The 25,386-nt window shown below is 47.7% G+C and overlaps 2 protein-coding genes across 7 annotated transcripts; one reads left to right on the forward strand and one right to left on the reverse strand.

The window, feature by feature from the left end:
- The first annotated feature begins 129 nt into the window (after nucleotides 1-129).
- Nucleotides 130-13,880, forward strand: bmal1a (basic helix-loop-helix ARNT like 1a). 3 transcript variants are annotated; one of them, XM_053885021.1, is made up of 19 exons: nucleotides 130-278; nucleotides 7,014-7,194; nucleotides 7,900-7,963; nucleotides 8,030-8,171; nucleotides 8,272-8,292; nucleotides 8,367-8,399; nucleotides 9,288-9,374; nucleotides 9,502-9,659; nucleotides 9,725-9,804; nucleotides 9,886-9,978; nucleotides 10,370-10,487; nucleotides 10,575-10,724; nucleotides 10,838-11,084; nucleotides 11,163-11,269; nucleotides 11,602-11,832; nucleotides 11,890-11,998; nucleotides 12,069-12,162; nucleotides 12,675-12,762; nucleotides 12,837-13,879. In XM_053885021.1, the coding sequence occupies exons 3-19, from the start codon at nucleotides 7,918-7,920 to the stop codon at nucleotides 12,992-12,994; spliced, it is 1,962 nt and encodes a 653-aa protein (XP_053740996.1). In that variant the 5' UTR covers nucleotides 130-278; nucleotides 7,014-7,194; nucleotides 7,900-7,917; the 3' UTR covers nucleotides 12,995-13,879. The 3 variants fall into 3 exon arrangements, with proteins under 3 accessions (XP_053740996.1, XP_053740997.1, XP_053740995.1); XM_053885022.1 differs by having other exon boundaries at nucleotides 9,288-9,317; nucleotides 12,837-13,877; XM_053885020.1 differs by having other exon boundaries at nucleotides 9,288-9,317; nucleotides 11,602-11,998; nucleotides 12,837-13,880.
- Nucleotides 13,822-25,386, reverse strand: LOC128770496 (BTB/POZ domain-containing protein 10-like). Of its 4 annotated transcripts, none has more exons than XM_053885026.1 (8): nucleotides 25,242-25,386; nucleotides 19,972-20,201; nucleotides 19,142-19,457; nucleotides 18,975-19,077; nucleotides 17,731-17,851; nucleotides 15,361-15,558; nucleotides 15,171-15,281; nucleotides 13,822-14,326 (listed from the first exon to the last, which is right to left on the reverse strand). In XM_053885026.1, exons 2-8 carry the CDS (start codon nucleotides 20,147-20,149, stop codon nucleotides 13,947-13,949), a joined length of 1,407 nt encoding a protein of 468 aa, XP_053741001.1. In that variant the 5' UTR covers nucleotides 20,150-20,201; nucleotides 25,242-25,386; the 3' UTR covers nucleotides 13,822-13,946. The 4 variants fall into 4 exon arrangements, with proteins under 4 accessions (XP_053741001.1, XP_053741000.1, XP_053740999.1 ...); XM_053885025.1 differs by having other exon boundaries at nucleotides 19,972-20,204; XM_053885024.1 differs by lacking the exon at nucleotides 25,242-25,386 and adding an exon at nucleotides 23,435-23,742.

Raw genomic sequence — 25,386 nt, forward strand, 5'->3', positions numbered from 1 at the left:
GTCTTCCCCGCATTCCGTTGTTTCTTGATTGTGATTGGGCAAAAGCGATGCCCATCATGTTTTTCCAGCATTTGCGCTCCCGTGATTGGCTGGAGCGCCACCGCTGGCGGTTGCTGGATCCCCATTGGCTGGAAAACTAGGTTAGTGGTCCGACAGGCATGACGGTGGACAGAAACTGGGTCACCGATCGAGATTCGTTTATGTCACACTTCTTTGGGGCTCTTATAGCATATTACTCAGCGGCCTTCAATGGATCGTCCGAGCACGCTTCAGGAGATGTAAGTACGACTCCAAACGCTGCATTTTCGCTGTCGATCTCGTTCCGCGGACACTTCTACCCGCGATGGTCGTCGATGTGCTGAGGAGGAACCGTGATGGCTGTTAGCAGCTGTGAGCTAATGGCACTCGCGTTATTGGGAGTTCATCCCCGTTGTTGAGCTCCACTGGATGCATTTTGAGAGCTGTTTGAACCGGAGCGAACCAGGACCAGGCGTTATTTATATTTCCATACGTCACTCCCTGGAAGACGAGCGTCCATGCTAACATGCTAGCAATGTAAACAGGCCCCGCCGCACTGGTTCTTCGACAGCGTCCTTCCTGTTGCCATGTATCTTGTTGTCGACGTGTGTGACTGAAAACACCGGAGATGAAGTAAGTGCGAATCCTGTGATGCTGCTGCTGTGGCTGTCAAGCGACGCTCGTGTTGAGTCGTGATTACAAATGAAGCTGTGGAAATACCGTGCTGATGCATTTGTGTTGAAAAGAAACGCGTCTCCGCCTTTATACAGAGGTGTGGGAATGTGAGATATTAACTCCAGTCTGTATTTGTTGTGATTGGACATGAGCGGAACCAAAAGACAGTCAGTGACCTTTAACCCCTGTCTTGGCCGTCTGATTGTTTACAAGTGTCATGAAGCATTTGTTCACTTGTGTTCGTAGCCACGCTCAATGTCTGCTGCTTATGTTTTGTTTCTGTGTGTGATACGGTTGTTGTTTTGTGGTTAGATACTGTGATGGGTTTTTGTAACTAAAACAACTCCTGTGTTTGTGAGGGTGACTGGAGACTGAAGTCCTTATGTGAACCAGAGAGCTCTTTACTTTCATCTATGGTAGTCACTTCCACCTTGTGTTTTCATTTGGAGTCATGAGTTGTGCATGTAGGACCCTGTCATCTGCACGGTACTCGGATTAGAGCCAGTGCTGCCAGCTCTCTTGTTAGGCTGAGTGTTTCTGGCATCTGCAGGGACCAGGTCCATGATGGGGAAGACATTATAACTCTGGAAACGTTTAGAATCAGTCAGTGCAAGATCCAGTCTGGTTTTAAGCAAAAGCTTGGAAATCTCGGCCCCTGTGATTGGGCGGCAGGTAAATGAGTAATTGAGGGTAATTGGAGTGGAAAAATCTTCCCGGATGAAAAGACCATAATTTCAGGGTTTCAATGCATCGTTCTTGAGCCGCGTTAGCTTGTTCAAGTTCTTCAACGAATTATCAGTCATTACCATGTAATCGAGAAGACGCTCTTTGAATTCTGCTTTAGAAAATTGCCTCTTTTTCTCGGCATGTGATTTGAGTCACAGTGGAGCAGGAGTTTTCAGTGGTGCCGGTGATCGTGATGGTGACGCACTGAGGGCTCTGACACATGAAGGAGAGGTTGGGATCCCGTTTGTCCAAACTCACTACCTGAATTGCTCTTCTCATGTGGCAGCTAGTTAGAATTAGCACTGACCGTCCTTACAGCAAACACTGTGTGGTCTGGTTGACGGTATGTTGACGGTAGGTGACGGAGAGCGTGATGCTGTCGTAGCCCAGGTGTGCGTCTTAGTTCCATCTTCCCACGTGCTGGTGGCCTGATCGGAGCTGAATGGGAGGCAAATGTGTCGGCCATGTTGGTTGTCAGATGTCTGACTCTGTTGAATTGTCTTCACTGTATCAGCCATTGCAATCAGCTCCACCATCTTTGACTGAGTGTGGGTTGTAAAGGTCAACATGCTAGGAATTCCTGCCTTCATGTTCCTTCATCAAGCCGACCAGTTTGTGTCAACAGGTTGAGCTCAAGCTTTTTTTTAACTGAAAAACACATTTGGGCTGTGATGACAGTATATTTGTGTCCTCGGCAGTTAATGCGAACAGCGTTGTCGCGGAGTCTCAAGGCTGTCATCGGTCTGTCTTCTAAGTTTTTAATAGCTGGGATCAAATGTCCCTGGGCCACCGTGAAGACCTGCTTCTGTCACATCTTCATAATCACCCAATTACAAATGTGCCAGAAGCTGGTCAAAGATCATGTGGAAGTTGTAAAGCAACCCCGCCCTGCATGTTTTGAGATAAACTTTTTATTCCTCCAGTTATATCTGGTAATTTTGACTCCTCGTCAGAGGCAGCTATCAGTTCACCTCCTCGCGACAGCAAAGACCTCCTCAGCGACCTTCAGACTTGGACCCACGACAGTCTTCTGCCAGGCGTCGACCATGCTGCCCGCTCTTATCAGAGTCCACGCGCCACCACGCAGGCGCTGCTGACGGCACCAGAGGTGATTGTAGGCTCCTGCCACAGTTAAACTCTGGTTCTCCTGTCGACGGCTGCCAGACAGCCACGGAGGTGGCTTGAACGTGAGGCGGATGTGAGATTAGATCAGTGAAAGAAAGTGGTCAGAAGAATAGGTGCGGTTGTTCTGGAAGTTTTCGTCGATCTGTTTTGACCTGCTTCCCCGGTTCCTTACATGTTTAAGAGATGACATAGCCGCCGAGCAATCAGAACCTTGAGCCCCACAACAATAGTCGAGGTCTGTTACTGGTTCTGATCTCTCTCAGTGTAAATAACACCAAATCTAGTTGGTGCTCTGAAAGACAGAAGGTCTCATCTGACTCTTCTTTTTGAGAATGGGGAATAAATGACGCAGTCCTTTTTGGATTTGTTTGTTTGGTGGATTTAACTATAAAACCATGTATCAAATTCATACCTGATTATTATTGTTAGGGTGGGTGATGACTCACCAGCTGGTAACTTTTGTTATTGTTGTGTTCACAATGCAGTTTGCGGTGATGAGCTCTGTCATCTGCTGTAGACTTGGACTAGAGCCACTGGTCTTAAAGACTCTTAAAGACAACAATGGAAAACAGTCATTGATAAAACCAAAGCTCTTTGCTGCTTATATAAACTAGTTTTCACGCACAATCACAGCACCACTTCAAAATAATTCAGAAGCAATGACCAGTGTGATTGGTCCAATGGTTGACCACATGGTTCTTTCAGGGACATGTTTCCTTCCGGTATTCCAACTCCAAATTGGTAATTGGTGTTTTGCTTATTTAATTTTCAATTTCATACTGAGACACATTATTATGACACACATTATTGTCTTGCTATTCTCTTAATGTCAAATTACAATAAATAAATCAAAGACATTATGAGACTTTTCCTTTCCTCAGTTACATGTGGCCTTGAATCTATTGGCTGCAGAGATCTTCACTCTGGCTTGGGAACATTTCACGCTACGAGTAGCATGAGCAACTCTTGACTTTGTTTCTACCAAGCTTGGGTTCTACTGTCGCCCCTGACAAAGCTGAGGTAGAAATTCTATTGTGTCCTGGCACTCAGTGTTGTGCTAGACACTGTTTCATTTGTTGACAACTAACTGGCTGATTGACAGTGCTGAACTACGTAATATCATCCACTATCAGTCGCAGTGTCGAACCAAATCACACCAGATAACGTGGCCTTGTGACGCTTGTTCTGAGTCTGTTCCTGAACAGTCTTGATATGACGCCATGGTAAATCAGTCCTGTCTTGTCTCTTGTCACGGTTAGAAACATCTGAGTTACTACGTTGGCTGGAGTGAGCCACATAGCAAGGTGGCATCTTGGAGTATAAAGTAATGGAGTGTAAAAACACTGTTTATTGATTAGTGGTAAATACATTCTGACATGTGTTCTAGTGGAATCACCACCATTTTAACCCTGTCACAACACATCTAAAACATGGTGATATGACAGGCGTAACAAACACGAAATTTTGCGAAAAATGGCGGAATAAAAATTGAAGCTGCATGAAATGCAAAAATGTTTTTGCATGTCTTTACTTCTTTTCTACTCTATTCATTTAATATTGCTGACCCCATCTTCGCCATTATTTCTGCTTAATGTCCATGTAATGTCTTTATTCATGTTGGTTGTTCTTTTGGATTGGACTGTTAATTTAACTTCTGCGAAGGTTCAGGACAAACATTCTTCAAATGAAATGGTTGGGATGAAGTTATGTTCAGCCAAACTATTGTACATCAGGACTTGAGTTTCTATCGTCCAGCTCACTAGTGTCCTCATGTCCAGCTCAGTCCTCAGCCTTGTGGGTGGTAGCTCCAGTCGAGCTTGAAGGAGGTTTGACTTGTCGCTTGACCCGGGAGAGGGGTCAATAACATGACTGACCTTTGCTGGAAAATATCCAGAGAAGAGTCTCCAAAAGCCATCCTAAGAAACAAAGCTTTGCCAGATGAAGGGTGGGGTGGTGTTGGTTCTGTTGAGGACGGGTCGTCCATCTGTGCTGGTGTGTAATTAGCTTGTCATGATTAGCAAATGATCGATGCTGTCGTGGCTCAGATGGGAATTTAGGGGATGGAAATGGTTGCCAGGGTCTTTCAAACTGGGGGGAAGAAAGAACAGAACACAGCCAGTGACGAAGCGACGGAGAAACAAGAAAGCAGATGGTAAGGTTTTGACGTTTACTGAATTGGTGACAATAAAAACTCATGTTTCGCCAGCAACAAACGTCTGTTATTGTGAGGTTTGTTTCAGGATTTTTCGCTGAATATATGCAGAAAAACCTGCTTCTTCATGTCAACCTCCTGAGTACCTCCCGCAGTATCTGTTTGTTCCAATGTTTCTACTTCATTTTAATATGTTCGATCACTTTAGATTTCATCTTTAAAAAGAGAGATTTTGCTGAAGGTGTGGCGGCTCGTATTCAAGCCGTGGCGGAAGTGAAGCTAGGTATCAGTGCATTCATTTCAGCACCAGATTTGACAGTGTAGTCCGACTGCTTTTCTCTCTGTAAAATTGTTCATAGCTATTAGGATGATTATAGTCATTTCAGACGAGTTGTAGCTCCAAGGCATCAGTGTGTTGCGCTCAGCTTAAGCCTTACATTTACAGCGCGTGACTTTCGTTCTCACGCTAGTTAGCAGCTGTAAAGATAAACGGGACAAACCCTCGTCAAAAGATCGAGGGTCGGTTCACACCGTCGTCCTCACTGTGGTTCTGTGACAATCTCTGCGAGGTTTTTTCACTGCCAGATTTTTTGGATACTAAATACAAAAATAGAAAATATATTTTTAAAAAACGCAGCCACTGAAGAAGCGATCTGAGGGAGAAACAAGGAAGCAGACGTGGGAGTTGTGACATTTATTGAAATGGATTAAAGTGCTAGTTTTTAGTTTTCTTTCAGGATTTTTTCGTCAAAAATATGCTGAGAACCACCATAATGATGCCTGCTACAAATGAGATCAGCAGTAGGATGGCAGTGTGACAGGAAGTGAACCCAGTCATGTGTTGCGTGTAGAGGCGGTGGAATAACTGAGGCTGAAGCCACCAGAGATGCTTCATACTGAGCGTGCTGCAGTGGTGAAGCATGGAGGAGTTTTGGGTCAAATTCATTTTGTTCTTCAAGTGTGTTTGTGTTTAAATTATCCACGCTCTAAGCCTCGCAGTCGTGTGTGAAAGCATGAGGACATGCCGTGTTGAGGTCCACCTGGGAGCCAAGTCTTATGTCAGAGACGGAGCACGACTGTCCTGAGCCAGCGGCCGGGTCTCCACCTGGTGGAACAAGTGACTAATCGGCGGCGGCTCCGGTGGGTGTGGAGCTGCCGCACCGAGCTGAATGGTTTGCTGACTCACTTAGGAGAAGAAGTAGGTGGTGAATGGAAATTGAAGCTGGCCGGTTTGAAACCATAGAGACGAGCTGACCCACTTTTAACTCCGGCTCTTTTCAGCGCTCCATCGTGACGCTGTGGTTTCCTTCTTCTTACTCCAGTGAGAAGTCGGAAGACCCATTTCTGCGCCGACTCTGCAATAATTCACTCTGCTCTCACTGAGAGGAACTTTGCTCTCATCTTATTGGCACTGCTCTTTTTCTGTCTTCGTTGTGGCATCTATTTTTCTGTCTGTCTGGGGTTTGCTCAAAGTCTTGGTTTTGAAACGCTGCTTTTCAGGCCTTGCCAATGCTAAGAAAGAAGTCAACTATTAGATTGTACTTGAACCATAATTACAGCTAATAAATTGCCAACGACGTTTCTTCAGTGTCGCTCATGAACTCGTCCCAACTCTACTCTCTTTGAGTCACTCCGTCATGACAGGAACTATTTAACATGGCTGTTGAACGGCTCAGTGGGGATTGATGTTCTGTCATGACTGGGAGAGTCGTGTGTCACCTGTTGGTTTATTCAATTGAAGCCTCAACATTCGTCATGTTTTAATATGGAGCTAAATATGAAGCTCAAGGATATCATCCAGAACAGACTTGAGACCTGTCTGGTTTTCCTGCCTCTCACCCTGTGTAGCTGGGATGACTCTCCCTGTGACGGGTGGAAGATGATGAATGAAAGTAAACAGTAGCTGTAGTTTTTCCAGATCACCTGGAGAAGAAAAGCGATAAGGAAAGCTGCCACGAAAAGTGAAAGTGAACCTGTTTGATGTTGTGTGAGAGAGTTTGTTTGGTGTGGATACAGAGTCATGATGCGCTAGTATTAGTACTTTTATTGGGACGATTTCATGAAAGGTTTTTGAAAGATTGAAAGTTTTATTCGCATCCATTTAAATTAACCAGTTTTATATTTAAGTGTATGTTGTACAGCATTGACTCACCACTATTGGTGATATTTAAGGGCCTGACATGATATTTTCTGGTGCTGTTATTCCAAATTGAGGGTTAAAAAGAGTCTCCACTGTCGGCAGGATGGAACCAATGTTCAGCTTCGATTGCACCAAGCTGTTGTCCGGAGGTTCATCTTGTTTTCTTGGCCTCTTCAGATCGGAAGCACTGGTGTTGTGAGGATCGGACCAGGCCGGGCCAGAGCGACCTCCTCTTGACTCGGTGGAGCCAGGAATCAGCTGAACCGGACCCAACTGAGACCATCAGAACCTGGCTGAGTGGGCTGACCCAGGCAGAGCTTAGGCCCCAGCAGGAGGCCTGCACCAGTTTCCTATCCAGGTGAGGACACGGAACCTGCACACCTGTCACTCAGGAGGCAGGAGATGGGTCCATCACTTATTTTTGCTCGGTGACCTGCTGATGTGTGTTGATCCGTGTTCGTGTTAAGAATATTTAATGTCACTTCCGTGGCTATGAATGCAGCCGTGAGCCGTGATTTTTGAGGGTCAGGTCTGAAAAGATTTTCAATTGAGGTGATTGTGTGATTGTTTTTCTTCTGCTGGCTTTTCCATTATTATTGTTATACGAACATACATTTATGCATCAAAAACAGAGAATTTGTTTTTGACTCCTCTTTCTAGACATTTTTTTGCAACTGTAGATTCCCATATTGTCATGAGCAAATGTGTTTCACGTGTACGAAGTGACTCGGCTTGTGACTGCGTGTTGTGGCAAGACTTTTATGGTTTTGTGCTGGAGCCGCCCGGTGCCTCGTGAAACTGAAGAATGTGATTGTTACTACTGTATACATGCGGGTGAGGGACTGGGACCACGCCTTCCCCAGTCTCTGTGGTGTGCGTGTCCACATCATGTAAACGATACGCCGTGACCCAGATCTGCCTGGGAAGTCACACGGACCTCCACATTTGTGTGCGCTGCAGCAGCCATGGTGCGTGTCCTTCCTCGGCTCCAGCCAGAAGATGCCTCACACATGTGCCTGGCAGCTGGACGCTTGCTCACCTCATGTGCTCCGTGTGTCCGCAGTTGAAGGAGCGAGAGTGGATGGAAGGAGATGACTTTAACACAGCGGCTGTGATGAACATCTGCGGTGAGTTGGGACGCCGGACCCGGTCAGCGATGCTGTGGCGAGACTGACTGGCCGTCTGCCCCACAGATGACCTGATGGCGGACCAGAGGATGGACATCTCGTCGACCATGACCGACTTCATGTCGCCCGCCTCCAACGACCTCATCTCCATCAACCCGCCGAGCGTGGACTTCGGCCGCAAGAGGAAAGTCAGCAACTCAGACTACGGGTACGAGAAGGGAGGGGCCATGATGGAGGGGTGCGGTCGTTTCAAACATCGCAACTTTCCATCCAAACGTGTTTCTTATTTCATCTCCTTCCTTTCACAGAATCGATGGCTTCTCCTTCGAGTGAGTACTGCTTTGATTGTTGGAAGTTGTTGGCATGAAACGGGTCACAATATTGACGTGGCTCTGCTCCACAGTGAAATGGACCCGGACAAAGACAAGCTGGGCGGGTGAGTCGCTGTTTCCATTGTCAGTGAGACCACAGTAAACATGTCAGTAGAGGCAGATGAAAGCAGAGCGTCTGAGGAAGATGGTGTAAAACGCCTGAAAAATCAAGGAAGAAAAATATATTACAGCATAAATAAATGTAGGTGAATCATTAGGAACATATTTTTTAAATAAAGTTAATAAGGAAAAGTAATGATATGAATATTAATCCAGAAGAGGGAATGGAATTGAAAAAATATACTTAAAAATAATCATTAAAATTAAATAAAATATGAATAAAATATTGTTTAAAAACAGCAATATTTAATAAACATAAAGTATTATGTATTATAAAGTATTTTGAAGACGGGATGCTATGTTTACGCTTGCACCCTCAGTGATGTGATGAAGGGCATGTCAGTGCTGGTCTTCATGTCCTGTAGTTCTGTGCCGTGGCCCTTTTAAATAAGGAGTCCGCTGAAATATTCAAGAATCTGGAAAATCCGGCTCTGCAGCAGGAAGTTCCTCTCAGTGCCCTCGGCGCGGAGCCGCTGAGCCAGAGCGCACAGGGTTGGTCACGTGTGCCCCAAGTAGGTCATTAGATCATCCAGCCGCTCGCACGCTCGCTCGCCTTGTGTAAGAGCGGCGCGGAGCGGGTTACAGAAGTGGAGCCAGCAGTGGGCCGAAACATTACGACCTCTGGCAGCTGAGGTCACTATCATGGCGCGGCCGAGAGGAGTGACTGTGGAGGCCTGATCACTAATAAAAGTATTGCATTTTTTAAAACTTCAGTTGAAAACTCGCCCTCGACAGGTCAAGATTCGGCGGTAGATTTCAGTCTAAACAGAAAGCAACGTGTTCCTCACAATTTGACGTTGATTTTAAATTTCTCCTCTCATGTTTCTCCGCAGTGACCAGCAAGGCCGGATCAAGAACGCCAGGTACGGCCCTCTACCTCCTCCTCCTCCTCCTCCTCCCCTCCTCCCTCAGAGCCACAGGTACCGTTGTAGATGAAGCTTCACTTACGCTGAAGTGAATGGCCTGCTTGCGGAGAGTCTGCCTCCGACTCTTCCGACGGACCGAGTCACATGTGACCCTGGTGAACCTGTGGTTGGCTCCTCGCAGGGAAGCTCACAGTCAGATCGAGAAGCGGCGCCGGGACAAGATGAACAGCTTCATCGATGAGCTGGCGTCGCTGGTCCCCACGTGCAACGCCATGTCCCGGAAGCTGGACAAGCTGACCGTGCTCCGGATGGCCGTGCAGCACATGAAGACGCTGCGAGGTGAGGCGGACGCCGCAGGCTGATGTCGCTCGGAACAGCGTGGCTGAGACTCTCTCTGACCGCAGGCGCCGCCAACCCCTACACGGAGGCCAACTACAAACCTTCCTTCCTGTCAGACGACGAGCTGAAGCATTTAATACTTCGGGTGAGCGCCTTTCCCTTGGTCTGAATTCCTCCTTTGTGGGCCCTCAAAGTCCAGAGGTCCGAACCTCTCCCCCTCCCGCAGGCTGCAGACGGCTTCCTGTTTGTCGTGGGCTGCGATCGCGGGAAGATTCTCTTCGTGTCCGAGTCGGTGTACAAGATTCTCAACTACAGTCAGGTAACCATGGCGACGCGCCGCATTCAGATGGGTTTTTACTAGGGGGCGCTCACAGTTGCTCCTTTGCTGTGTAGGTAAAGACCTCAAAATGACCGGGTGCTTTCTTAACCCATTTCCCAGAAGGCACTGTGACAGGAAGTGGACATTTGTACTGGAGCTCGGTCAATTCCCGATTAAAAATGGAGCCACATGTTTCTATTGAGGCGAAGAAGCCGTTCTGTTTTGTCTCTCATTCTGTGTCCGTGTGTCTGTAAAGGTTTTGTTTATCTCTGGTCTCCTTCGGTGCAGGTGTGTCTCCTTGCTCTCAGTCCACATGTGTTTGTTTCTTTGGTGGCTAAAAGGCAATTTTTATTCATGTCCGTGAAAGACGTCCTCCTCTTCCTGTCTCCAGAACGACCTGATTGGTCAGAGCCTGTTTGACTACCTTCATCCCAAGGACATTGCCAAGGTCAAAGAGCAGTTGTCGTCTTCAGACACGGCGCCACGAGAGCGACTCATCGACGCTAAAAGTGAGTGGTGGAGCTCAGTCAGTGGCCCTGGGGGACGCGGCGGGACTCGGGTGCTGACGGGTTCCTGTGTGGTGTCTCTCTGTGCAGCTGGTCTTCCCGTGAAGACGGACATCACCCCGGGTCCATCTCGACTCTGCTCCGGAGCCCGACGCTCCTTCTTCTGCAGGATGAAGTGCAACCGGCCGTCGGTGAAGGTGGAGGACAAAGACTTCCCCTCCACCTGCTCCAAGAAGAAAGGTGGGGCCAGGTCCTGGTTCGAGCCGGGAGTCGCGCCTCAGTGAGCAGCGGAGCCACTGCAGGAAGTCGGCTCCCTGCTCAGGCTCCCTTCTCTCTCTCTCTCTCCCTCGCAGCCGACCGCAAGAGCTTCTGCACCATCCACAGCACCGGCTACCTGAAGAGCTGGCCGCCCACCAAGATGGGCCTGGACGAGGAGAACGAGCCGGACAACGAGGGCTGCAACCTGAGCTGCCTGGTGGCCATCGGCCGACTGCACCCCCACATCGTCCCCCAGCCCAGCCTGGCCGACATCCGGGTCAAACCCACAGAGTACGTCTCCCGGCACGCCATCGACGGCAAGTTCGTCTTTGTGGACCAGAGGTGAGTGGGACACCGGGGAGAGCGGAGGGGGGAAGGGTCGGCTCCAGCTGTGACGGTCACGGGTGTGTCTCGGTCCAGGGCCACGGCCATCCTGGCGTACCTGCCCCAGGAGCTGCTGGGGACCTCCTTCTACGAGTATTTCCACCAGGACGACATCAGCCACCTGGCAGAGTGTCACAGACAAGGTAGCTGCTGCAGAACATCTGGATGAGCTCAGGGACGTTGAGGAGCAGAGACAGTCGAGGAGAACACCTGAAACATAACTATGCATTTTTATTGAATGTGTATCAAACCAAATTGTGAGATCATGAGTGGAAAACAGGGAAAAAATGTAAAATTGCAGAAATATCTCAAATACATTTTGTTTTTTTTAAACTACAAATATGAAACAATATTATCTTGTCGGAAAAGATCTAGAATTCCTGTTGTAACGGCATATAAAGCTAAACAAACAGTTGTATTGAATAGACTAATGTGGCTCCTGCTGTTTGATCGTGACTGGTCTGGTGCTGCTCAGTTCTGCAGATGAGAGAGAAGATCAACACCAACTGTTACAAGTTCAAGATCAAGGACGGCTCCTTCATCACGCTGCGCAGCCGCTGGTTCAGCTTCATGAACCCGTGGACCAAAGAGGTGGAGTACATCGTCTCCACCAACACGGTGGTGTCCTGTCCCATGATGGAGGCCGGAGACTACCCGCAGTCCGCCGCGTCCCCTCAGAGCATGGACAGCGTCCTCACCTCCGAAGGTGAGCGTCCCACCAGCTCGCCGGGGGGCGGAGTCTCACGCCTCCCGTCTCTTGCAGGTGGGGGGCGCCGCGCCCTGCAGACGGTGCCCGGGATCCCCGGTGGGACGAGAGCCGGGGCGGGAAAGATCGGCCGGATGATCGCGGAGGAGGTGATGGAGATCCAGAGGTGAGGCTGGCTTTTCTGCCAGGGCGCTCGGGACACACGCGGGACTCTAACCCACTTCTCCTGGTGACAGGATCCGAGGTTCTTCTCCTTCCAGCTGCGGCTCCAGCCCGCTCAACATCACCAGCACGCCTCCGCCTGACACCTGCTCCCCTGGAGGCAAGAAGGTAACACACCCTGCTGTGCCTCGCTGTGTGCGCCAGTCTGGCCCACGGTTGGGCGCCGGTGTCTTCTCTGTTTGTGGGAGACTGAGTGCAGGTCTCTGTGTTCGAGTGCGAGTCTCTGTGTGTGAGTCTCTGTGTGTGAGTCTCTGTGTGTGAGTCTCTGTGTGTGAGTCTCTGCGTGTGAGTCTCTGCGTGTGAGTCTCTGTGTTCCAGCGTGAGTCTCTGTGTTTGAGTCTCTTTTTTCGAGTGCGGATCTGTGTTGGAGTGCAGGTTTCTGTGTTCGAGTGTGAGTCTGTGTGCGAGTGTCTTTGTTCCAGTGTGAGTCTCTGTGTGCGAGTGCGAGTTTCTGTGTACGAGTCTCCGTGTACTGGTACAAGTCTCTGTGTGCAAGTGCGTCTCTGTACGAGTGGGTTTGGGTTTTTTTTTTTTTAGTCTTTTGTGTTGCGTTCATATGTTGAACTCTTTTCCTGAGTCAGTGAACCTTGTGTGTTGTTGCTCCTCACGTGTGTCACCAGATCCAGAACGGAGGGACACCTGACCTGCCGAGCATCATTCCTGGGCCTGACTCAGTAGGATACCCGTACTCCAACCCGTCCATCATCAGTGAGTCTCACGCACACACACACACAGGGACATGCCTCCATAACACCTGACTCTGACTCCGACTCCTCCCCCAGGCGACAACTCTCACCTGAGCATCGACATCATGGATGAGCCCGGCTCCAGCAGCCCGAGCAACGATGAGGCGGCCATGGCCGTCATCATGTCCCTGCTGGAGGCGGACGCCGGCCTCGGGGGTCCGGTGGACTTCAGCGACCTCCCCTGGCCTTTGTGAGGACATGGAGACAGAGACTCCTCCTGGGCCGGGCCCAGTGGACGTGGTGTTGCACGAGAGTTCCACCTCTCCAGGTGTTCTGGTTCCGACCCGGACACGCTGAAGCTGACCCCTGGAGGACCTGCAGGACTCTGGGCGACCCGCCCAGATGCAGACCGGACTTCCAGACTCCACGTACCACTCCTCTTCGACATGGTGGCGCCGCGGTGGGAGCGAGAGAGAGCGCTGCTCCTCTTCCTTCCTTCCCAAATTCAACGGAGCCCCACCCCTCAGCTGCTGCCCCTCACCCCCAATGAAAGCACTTCTTTTAACCCTTCAGTTGAGCACTTGAATCCGCGGGTCACGTGACCACCTCGGCGATGACCTCGGCGCCGCAGAGCCACAGTCTCGCGACGACAAGCCAGGAACATCTGAATGTCAGAGGCCCCGCCCCCTTCTCTCCAGCAGCAGCAGCTGTGGGGTCCCGCCCCCTCGACCCCCCCCCCATCAGTTCCAGTGCTCTTCTGTTCAATGTTTTTACACTACACGCTACAATCCAGTGTTCCTCTCGTCCAGACCCGGTTCTCCGCCTCTCCGACAACAATGTATCTCAATCTTGAATTATTCTGTCAGAGTCGACTTTATGCAAATATATATGAGTAAGATGAGTGTATTGTATCAACAGTGAAATATTTTTCAAATAAAATTATTTGTTTCTGTCAGAGCCCAGTGGTCACCTGACCTGAGCCCCACCCCCTTCTGAAGGAGACTCGAGTCGCGCTGTGGTGGGGGGGTTTAGAGCGCCACTCCGGCAGGGGAAAGTCAAGGAAAGCTTCAGCAGGTGTTGTGAAACTTTTATTAACAAGCAGCTTGGTTTCCTGTGAGATACAGCAGAAGTGAAAACACACACACACACTCGCTCACACACACTGTGCGCTCAGTCTCTGTGCACATTAAGGTTGTGGTGCTGGTCTCATGCGGAGGGGGACGGCGTGTCTGGGTCCGGGTGGCTGTGCCCGGCGCCCTGATGCTGCGCCCCCTGGAGGCCGCCGGCGTCCGGCGCCGGACCGGCCTGCTGAGCGTCAGCGCCCCCTAGCTGCGGCGGCGTGTCCAGTTCGTCCACCTGAGGACCCGGCGGGTGCAGAACCACCAGCTGGTCCTCAGGAATGTCGGCGGCAGCGGCTGCAAGGTTGGTAATGGACTTGGACTTGACACACTGGAAGTCCACGTGGCGGCTCTTGCCCTCCTCCTTCTCCCAGGACATGCGGATGAACGGCCGCTGGACGTAGTTGTAGATGACCTCCGGGCGACCTCCCGGTCGGCGCTTCACCTTCTCTTTGTACGTCGGGTAACCTGTCGGGGACAGTGAGGCGCCCGGGTTCAGACCAGTTCCTGCTCTGCCCCAAGTCTCTGGATGACAGAGCTCTGCTTCATGGCTTGTTGATAGTCTCGGTACAAGTACTACAGCATTCATTACCTCTATAGTACTTCACCTATCACTGGACCACAGAACAATCACTTTCAAAAAGTACAACGACGACTAACATTACTACCACCAAGTTAACAACTGCCACTAATACATCTACTTAACACAACAATGTACTTGAGTACTACAAAAAAACATGATATTAAAGTAGGTCAACAACTCATGGTGTTACTATCACTAGTCTCCTAAACACTACTAACACCACCCATGGCAATTACAAGTACTATGATTAATACAATATGTACCACTAAAATATCAAGGATTACGACACTGTTTACCAACACCACAACAATTACTACAAATGAAGTACTCTCTGTAAGACTACTACTGAGCCACAACAACAAATACTTCAGACAAAACCACTGTATGTGTGACAAGGACAACAGCAACACACAGTACTACTAAAACAACAGCTACTTCACCCATGTACAAGTATTGTCACTCCCAAAAGTACTGAAACTGCTACACAGTGCTGTGGACTCAGCTATTGTTGACACTACTACCACGAGACGAACAAAACAATTACTAACCTGGCACAAATGCAACACAGTGCTACAGTTAATAGTAGTACACTGATTCCAGAGTAACTACAGTTTATAAAAGAACAGCTTGGTCCACACTGTAATCTGTCCTCAGGTGACCTTAGTATCGGAGTTCAGATTATTTCAGAGTCCACTAGGTGGCGCCACCTTCAGGAGAACCTCAGCTCACCTTCGATCCCCAGGCGGATCTTCTTCAGGCCGCGCTCCTTCAGCACCGACTTGGCCACGTCTCTGTTCTCGATGTACTTGAAGAAGCGGTAGAGCTTGGTGCTGTAGATGACTGCGGGTCAGAGGTCAGAGGTCAGCGTCACGTCGCCGGCACCACCCCCCGGCCCAGCGCCCCCGGTGCGAGGCCTCACTCTGAGAATACTCCTCGCCCATCTGCGGCGGGTACTCCTCGTCCCAGTCCACCACGTCGTCGTCCGTCAGCACCACCACGTGACACTCGCGCTCGCCGCTCTGGGCGCTGGCCACCATCAGCGGCAGCACCATCTCCTCCAGGTAGGACTCGAACTGCAGACGCGCTCCGTCGTTGGACAGCTCGTGCATCAGGGCGCCTGAGGACCACAGTGTTGACACGTGAAACACAGACACCCAGCACCTGCTGGTCAGGAGGAGCCCGACCGTCTCCGGCTGCCTCGCCACACCAGGCCCCGCCCACACACACCAGTCAGGAGTCATGAAGCAGCGCCTTCATTTTCACAGCCCACTAGATGGCACTCTCTGCTATTGAATACTGAGTTTGAACAGTCCCTGCAGGATTCACTTTTTTATTGATTGTTGTGGCCAAAAACACCTGAATTTACGGCAGACTCTGTTTTTTATTGTGGCGAAGGACAACATGAGGGGAAATAAGGAGCTTTGCAAATGAGCTTGTAAAAAAAGTAGTGTCTGTTTTTAGCCTAAAAAGACTGGAAATGATCGTCACAAAAATATGCTTTATTTACAAAAAGCAATGCAATGAAGTATTTCAAGTGAAAAGAAAAGACAGACCACATAAATAAATAAATGTAGATGCTGAATAAAAACTGATGATACAATAAGTCTACGTGTTTCATGATGTTTCGTCAGTAGTTTCCGGGCTGACAGTGTGTAGTGAGCCGTGTACGGAGCCTGACGGAGGTTTGGATGGGCGGAGTCTGAGAGGTGAAGGGGTGTGCGAGCGCAGCTTGGATTGGTGGAACTGCATTCAGAGTGGCGATCGCTGCATCGCCATCTACGGGAGGGTCTGACAGAACAATTTAACAACATGTTTAAACTGAGAGCGCCACCTAGCGAGCTCGAAAACACCACAAATGCTCGCAGCGAATGAAACGATTGTGTCTTCCGAAACTGGCAGCCACAGGAACAGCAGCTGCAGCCGACACGGCGACCACAAACACCACAACTTCTCCAAAACAGCAAGTATCACAGTAGCAACAACTACTCTGACTGACTACTCACAGAAAACTAGCTACCAAAAGTATCAGTGAATAGCCTCCAGTCACAACCACAACACAACAACTACACAGCAACAGAACGCTGGTTGCTATGACAACAAGACTACAAAAACAAAATCACGTCTACACTTGTAACCATGAGAGCAACACAGTCAGTGGCTGGAGCGACACAAACACCAGCCTCAAACAAAACAACAACACAAACTAGTGATGATGACAGCAGCTGCTCAACACGTGCTACAACAATGACTAACATTACTACCACCAAATCAACAACTGGTACTAATACATCTACTAAAAAGAACAATGTACTTGAGTATTAAAAAAACAACATGATATTAAAGTAAATACTAAATACTACTAACACCACACATAGCAATTACAAGTACTATGATTAATACAATATGTACCACTAAAGCAGCAAGGATTACTACACAGTTTTTCCAATGCCACAACAATTACTACTAATGAAGTACTTTCTGTAACACTACAACGAGCCACAGCAAAGACAAAACCACTGTATGAGTGACAAGGTCTACAGCAACACACAGTACTACTAAAACAACTGGACACACTACTACCAAAACAAAAGCTACTTCATGCATGTACAAGTGTTGTCACTGCCAAAAGTACTGAAACTGCTACACAGTGCTGTGGATTCAGCTATAGATGATACTATCATGAGACAAACAAAACAATTACAAGCGCAACACAGTACTACAGCTACTTGTAGTACACTGATTCCAGAGTAACTATAGTCTATGAAAGAACATCTTGGTCAATAGCAACAACAACTATTCTGACTGACTACTCACACAAAACTACCAAAGTATCATGAAGTATCAGTGAATAGCCACCAGTTACAACAACAACACAGTAGCTGGGATCAACGCCTACAACCACAACAACTACACAGCAACAGAGCACTGGTTGCTATGACAACATGACTGCAAAAACAAAATCACGTCTACACTTGTAACCATGAGAGCAACACAGTCAGCAGCTGGAGCGACACAAACACCAGCCTCAAACAAAACAACAACACAAACTAGTGACGACGACAGCCGCTGCTGCCACGGGAACAGGGACGACAACTGAAGCAACAGCCACCAGTGGAAGCACAAGCCAGTGCGCTCAGAGGGTGGAAGAGAGCGGCAGCTCCAGCTCCAGCTCCAGCTCCAGCTCTGGCGCCAGATCCACATGATCCATATTTAGCCTGGGTGGATGGAGCACTCACCAAAGTGGGCCAGCGCAGCGCTGGGCCGGCAGTGTGTCGCTGTGTGAACTCACTCAGGTCCCTGCACTTGATGGTGCTGTAGCTGAAGGAGATGCACAGGTAGTCACATGCTTCCCGCAGCTCAGGAATGGAAACGCCGTCAGGGCAGCGGATTATCCCCGACTTGTAGTAATCCTGCCATTTTCAGAGGCGCACGGCCGACAGGAAGTGGGCGGGAGTCCACGCGAGGGAGAGGGAGAGAGAGAGAGAGAGAGACGTGTCATTAGTCATCGAACCATCCTCGCAACGATGACGATGATGATGATGATGATGATGATGGTGGTGGTTGTGAGGATGGTGAGGATGATGGGAGGGGAGTGAACTGGAGCTCTGGCTGAGCGGGGCAGGGAGGGGAGGGGCTGTGATGAACGCTGACATCCTCATATTCGCTGCCCCACTTTCCTATTGTGCAGCCGGAGTCACGTAACAGGCAGCGATCGCCGTTGCCACGGAAACTAAGGAGGAGCAGTTGTACATGGAGGCACTTCCTGCCCAGAACATTCGCTCGCCGGACTCAAGACGGAGGCAAAAATTTATGTTCCATAACTGGACACTAAAATACAACCGAAGAAAAATAACACGACAAATATTCAAAGTCCTAATTCACCAGAATAATTTAGCAAATAAATCGAGCTTGAATTGAAATGTACTTTAATATAAATGGAACTCTAATAAAAAAAAAACATATATTAAACAGACTTTAAGGTATTATGAAGGAATGAATGAATTCAGTAGTTTTAGACAGGAGAATATTATATTCTCATGTAGAATTATGAATGGAGAAATTGAAATAAAATAAGTGTAGAAAATATTACATATTAGTAAAACATACAAATATATAAAAAGAAACAAAAATGGAATCGAACACATTAATAAAAACATATTTGGCAAAATAATCAAATTAATAAATTCAGTTCCAAAAAATGAAAACATAAATATATATATATATATATATATATATATATATAGACTATTTTAAAGTCGTATTATGTCATGATTTCATGCAAAGGATAAAAATTCATGTGAAAAAAAATTGAGAATTGTAAATGAAAACGTTTTTAAAAAATGCATTCATTTTTTTAATGAAAACGTGAGGAGCTAAAAAATCAAAAGTTATTCAGATATTTGGCGACGTTGCAGTATTCTGAACAGAGGCAAGCTGATGTTCTACAACGTGTTTGGTGTCTCATTTATTACAAGTGAGTTTCCCCGACAGAAAGTCATGCGGACGAAGCCCACCTCCAGAGGTGCGACTCACCAGGATGGCTCTGAAGACGGTGGAGCTGATGCCGTCGGCCACCTCGAACTCGCCCTTGTCGTTGGGTCGTGTGAAGTTGTTGTCCCGGCCGGAGCCAAACATCCTGGGGACAGAAGCAGAGTGGGCATCCCCACACACAGCCAGGCGGCTGGACGCGGCTGAATTACCGTCCCAGCATGGTGTTGGGCTGCGCCGTGAAGATGCCGGGGTCCACCACGAAGCGGGTGTTGTCCACGATGAGCGTCACCCGCTCCCCGGCCCGTGGGCCCCCGCGGTGGGGCTCCTTGCAGCCCAGGTCGTACACGTAGATCATGTCGCAGGAGCCGGGGCCCAGCGTCTTGGGGTGGTGGTCTCCCAGCGCTGCGCTGAAGGAGCGCGGGAGGTGGCCTGGGACCAGAGCTCCGCCCACGTACGAGAGGGGAACCCTGGGGGGGCGAGGGCTGGACGACCGGGACGACGAGCCCCCGTCACCTCGCTCACGGTCTGAAAGACAGAAGTGGGCGGAGCAGTGAGGAGATGCAGCTGAAGCTAAAGCTTTGTTTAAAATGTGAAACTGAAACTGCCTTCAAATAAATCACTCCCATTTATTATCATGAATGACGTCAAAAAAATATTTATGAATCTTGACTTCAACTTCCACTTCGTAAATATGTAATAGAAATATTAATCATAATAATTTAATGCATGTTGCAAACATGGATAATTTATTTTTGTGATAAATTACTATATATATATATTATATAATAATAAATTATTGACAGTTTTAAAAATGTGAGTGAAGGTTAAAATGAAATTATGAAAGAACAAAAATATTATACTTGAATAGTTGTAGCGCTCAAATGCTTAAATTATATACTTAATTGTGAGGTAGATAATCAGATTAGCAATACAATTTAAGCAAAATTACAGGGAAGAAATCAAAACGCAATATTTAATAATAAAAAAGAATGCAACTGAGTAAAAAACCTCTTCCATATTTGAAGCCTGAACGCCTCACCATACTGCCGAGTCGGCGACGTGACGTTGCGGATGCAGGGCGTCAGCTGCCCCTCGCTTCGGTCATGTGACGAGTCACGTGACCGGTCGCCAGAGTGGCGGTGATGCTCCCAGTAGTTTTCTGCTCCTGCTTGTCCTCCAGACCCGGACGCGGCGTCACCGGCTCCCTGCAGGCTCATGGTTCTGACCCGCGGGTGCTGGTCCAACGCCGGCACTCCACACTGACCTTCACTGCTGAACAGAGGTCACAGACAGGATAAACAAACCGATCCCTGTTGCTCCACGTTTCTACCTTCCTCTCTCTTTCCTGTCACCTCATCCTCCTGGAAAAGTCTAATTTTGGGCCGAGACTAAAAATAAAAATGACCTCTGCAAAGTTACGGCGCCACAAACGGAAGGATGACGATTTGATGATGAGTCACAGCCAGTGCAGCTGGAGACGCCAGGGACTCTTGAGTGGACGGCTCAGGAGGGAAAAACCTGGAGCCGTCCATTCATGTGCAAGCGGGCGCACACACGGGGCCATTAGCCGGGGAATCCATGTGAGATGATGTGTGCGGAGAGTCGCTCAGCCGTGCGCCCACCAACACACACGGCAGCCACTTCACCATGTCCTCGTGTGGCTCACACACTTCCATCGTGCCTCAAGCCAACACAATGGAAGAGGCGGGATGAATAGTGATGCTTCTTAAGTGTGGCTTAGCCTTTGACCTCTGATATTTGAAAGGTCAAAATTATTGCAGAAATGGAGGAACCACTGACACAGCGTTTTTCATCCGGGCTGAGTGAGTGTCAGGTGTACCAGGAAAACTGATCTAGTTTCACCTCATGTGTCCGGAGAGAGAGGTGGTAAGTAAATAAATCATGATATATTCTACCATTATTGCCCGTCCCTTTCTGGACACGTTTGAAATAAATACATTTTCTGCGATTTGTGAGCTACAGTTTTTCACAAATGAATAGGGATTTTCTATAGGACTTGAAGCACAAGTGTGCTTTGACCCAGGTTCCTTTGGTGGTGAGCCTCAGGATTTTTTCAGTGAACCAAGGGTGCCACAGCTGCACTTTTAACATTTGACATTTGTTTAAACACACCTAATAAATACTGGGTAAAGAAATCCAAGCAGGCGATCTTTGGCTACAGAATTTCACGGCCTCCTCTGCTCCCTCCTCTGGACACTGGGACCGCACACTCACTCTCTTCTTTATGTGTGAAGAGAGGATCGATGGAGAAGGACATCTGAACCGTTGCTGCGTCTCACCAAGCCAAAGACGACCCTCCGACATGAGAGTGAGAACGATGATTTGACGGCAGGTGAAAGTACTTTGAACTTTTAGCTGTTTATTGATTTTGAATTGAAAAAGGTAGGACTGATGAATAATTTAACTTGATATATTGATCAAACAATCCTGTTTTTATTCAGCTCTTTTCAATACACACTGTGAAACCAATAAAAAACACTGCTAAGCGCAGTAAAAATCCACTGTCTGCAGTGGAGTCAGGCTTTAAAGGCCATGGACGGTTTGAGTGATTCTAAATTAAGTGGAACATACCAGGTGAATACACAAAGGTAAGAGGTCAGAAAAACAGCATGCAGCAGAAGCCACAGAATATATAGACCTCTGATGTAATATTGATGTTTCATCACAGGGATCTGGTGACACAGGACTGGTGACACGATACACTGCAATACGGTGAGTTCAGCAATATATAGTAATAAGAACCACCATTTTAAAGGGGAAAATCACTTAATGCAATGCAATATAATGCGCATCAAAATAAGTTGATCGACTCTTCAGTTTAATTTTACACTCTGACAGAGGAATGACTCGCTCCCTTATTAAACAAAATTACTTGAGAGTGCAAAAACAAAATGTCAGTATTAAACGGCTGACAAATGCAGCAGCATATCCAAATATCTCCGTATTAAATATCGATATAGTCGATGTATAATACCAACACAGCACCACACAATCACGTGCTGCTAGATTTAAGCACAAATATTGATAAAATACCATGCAAAGTGCCTTGATATTTGATATATGATATATGAATAATGCGATGAGCTGCGAGGGGCACAGTGACATGAAGCTCTTTACTCGTGCTGCTATCTCACAGTGTGCCGGGGGCGAGTGGGAGGATGGGGTAGCGTCTCCCCCAGAGTCGGGGCCCACAGGTCAGATAGGAAATAGCTGTCCCATCTTCCCCCTCAGTTACCTTTATAGCATTCTAATAGCAAAGAGGATGGCCAACATGAGTCCAGGTGCATCCTGGGTATTGAGGGCCCGGTCATAAGCCCCTCCACCAGGTCCGGCAGGTCTGCCACCGAGTACAACTGTGACTCCAAGTGACCAAAAAACAACTAATGCTGCTATATTAAAAAGAAAGAAAGATTCATAATGAAGTGAATTGATGTTGAGAAAATTGAGAAGAGAGATAAAAAAAGAAACATAACAGGATGGAACGACCCTCAGACACATGCTCTCAATGGTTATCATGAGAGAGTCTCTAGAACAGTCCTGGCTCTGGTGCTACATCAGCTTCACGCGAACATAAGTGGTCATAATGTTATGCAGGTATGGACCTCAGACCTGCAGAGGCACAACAGCAGTCAGCTAGAAGAGCCTGGAGTTCTGCTACCTTCTGTCTTCAGAACAACGTCTCTCAAAAACAACTTGAGCAGCAACACAATAAATAAAAGCTACAGGGAAATATTTGCTGATGCAGCGAGCGTCCTTGAGAAAGGGGGTCACAATATCAGGTGGAACACACACTCACACTCACATACACACACTGGTGTCGGTGCTGGCAAAGCGCCTGAAAACAACAAAAACATCCCTAATTCCCTGCTGAAAGCCAGATAATGACAACTGCACCAGTCTCTGCAACAGAAACGGCGATTAAAAACACGGCTAATGTGGAGGATGTTTTTATCTAGTCCAATTTAACGCCATGTGTAGGTGCATTTCCAGGTCCTCCTGTCACAGCCTGAGCCAGACCTCATGTTGGGCCAGACAAAGGGGCATTAGAGGACACTGGCTCAGGTCACCTTTACCCAGGATTCTCCGGCGGATGCCAGCAGCGCCTTGACTTCCATCATCTGCTGATGGAGCCAGACCTGATATGATCATTCCTCCAGGCTGAGTCGGAGAAATGCCCTCCATCCTCTGCGGCAGGTGCATCCAACACCATGGTGCCCGGACACTGGAGCAGGAGCCTGGAGTCCCATGAGGGCAGGGGAGGGGGGGTCCCATCTATTATTGAGCAGCTGCTGACACCAACGCACGGATCCTGCGCCGTCAGCTCCATGGACATCGCACTTTGAACGCACCACGCAAGTCCAACTACAAACACCGGTTTAGTTTTATAAACCTCAGAGATAAAAGGTCGCGGATGAAGCAGCGCGTTAAATGTGTGTGTGTGTGTGTGTGTGTTTGAGCGTGTGTGTGCGCGCGCGACCCACCGGTCTCGGTCAGCCAGCCAAGTGAAGACAAAGCAGCAGGGGATGAGCTGCGGGACCACCGCGGCGCAGAAGCCTCGTCCGAACAAAGCGGGCTTCCCGGTGGCTTCAGCATCCTCGCTCATTACTTTCCGACTTCCACACCATCGTTTCCCCAAATCCCGAGCTTCGCCAGAACCCCTCAGTGCGAGCGCAGCGCCTGATGTGGAGCGGACCACCGCAGAGTCTGGAACTGTGAATGGACCAGTGCTCGACTGAACCGGAGCGGTGGTGCGTTCAGGTCACCTCGGAGAGTTTACCGTCTGAGTGAGTCGCGCCGGGAAGCCCTTAGCTACGGGAATATTGCTCCGAATCACAACGATAACACACCCGCGCAATATTGGAATTGATTCGTAGCGACATTAAAATACATTTTATTCGACGTGAACCAATAATTTAAATAGAAGGCTGAAGTCAATCACTCTATGTCGCGCCCGACTTCCCCTGAAGGCAGCATGGGATGATAATCTGCTCACTGTTGCCAAATTGGAAACTTTATTTACCTTAACTGCAACTCGAGAGTGGAGCCAGCGGGGAAATTAACATCCTATTAAACATGCATTATAATAAAAGAAAGAAAGGAATTGCCATGTAATTTTGTTAATACTTTTTTGGAAGAGAAACTTCATGTGAAATAAAGGATATTCAACGCATAACGGGAGTCGTTTATGTTTTTGTTTTTCGGAAACTATTCAAGACATTCGCACATATTTTCGGACAAAATTGCCATGCAACCCTTTTTATTTATTTATTTTTTGTCTAATTTTGTTTTAATTATTTTCTTTGTTGTTGTTCTTTTGGTTTTGGCCTGGTGCTCTTTGTATGTTTGTTGAATATAAAAATGCATAAATAAAATATTTTTAAAAAATTGCAACCTTATATTTTAGAGATGGCGTGAAAGAGTCAGATGGATGAGATGGAAACTGTTTTAAGGAGGCAATCTGAGGTAAAGAGCAAAGAGGTTTTGTTAAAACTATAAATAAGGTAGTATTAAGCTCAATTAGAAACTGTAGAATTTTGCTTATTTTATATATGGAAAAGGGTTAGGGTTATCCAAAATAACAACTGGTATACATTCAAGTATTTGGAGAAATAGTAAAGGAAAAAAACTTAACACCATATATAGCAAAAACAAAATCAATGCGATAAAAAAAAATGGATGGGTTACAGGTCGAGGGCTGTTAAAATATATAAATTAAAATTAAAATATATAACCATAGCAACAACGACAAAGCATAAAGTCCCATCGAGTAAACAAACAAAACAGGATTTATAACGATGGATCAAACCAATTATGTGTATACTATAGCAAACTATACACTCTGGGTGAAAAACAACTAAAAGGCTATTCTTAAAGATAATATGTTAGACTTTGTTTCCCTCAAAGATACTTGGCGTTTACATGCCAGTAAGAAGTAGAGGATTTCACTAGACACACACAACAGTGAAGTAACCTTCAATAAGAGCAAATGACACGAGGAAAAGGCTCAAAGAACACATCGATTTATGAACAACAACATAATACGTTAGCACACAGCTAAGAGCAGTGAGCACGTCCAACCATAAATGGGAAACCTAACGCGTTTGAATGAGCACAGAGTCGCGTTTCATCAACTTTTGCATCCACCACCCTGATAATAATCGCTTTAACGTCGCTTCACGTTTCTGATATTCGACTATGTGACTTTGAAGATACTTTTAGCCGGCTAGCAGCTAACAAACCACAACCCCACGGATGCTAATGTACTAAGCAGAAGTCATGTCGCATTACCTTGAGTCGTCACATCCCGAGCAGTTGCTGTCATCGGCTGGTCAACTGACGAGTTTAATCCAAAAAATGAGACCTGAAAGGCGCGAGACGACCGCGTTGCCTGGGAAACACGACAGGTTGTAATGTTTTGGAAGAGAAGATGAAT

This window comes from Synchiropus splendidus, chromosome 14 (assembly GCF_027744825.2).
Source record: "Synchiropus splendidus isolate RoL2022-P1 chromosome 14, RoL_Sspl_1.0, whole genome shotgun sequence".
Lineage (NCBI taxonomy): Eukaryota > Metazoa > Chordata > Actinopteri > Syngnathiformes > Callionymidae > Synchiropus > Synchiropus splendidus.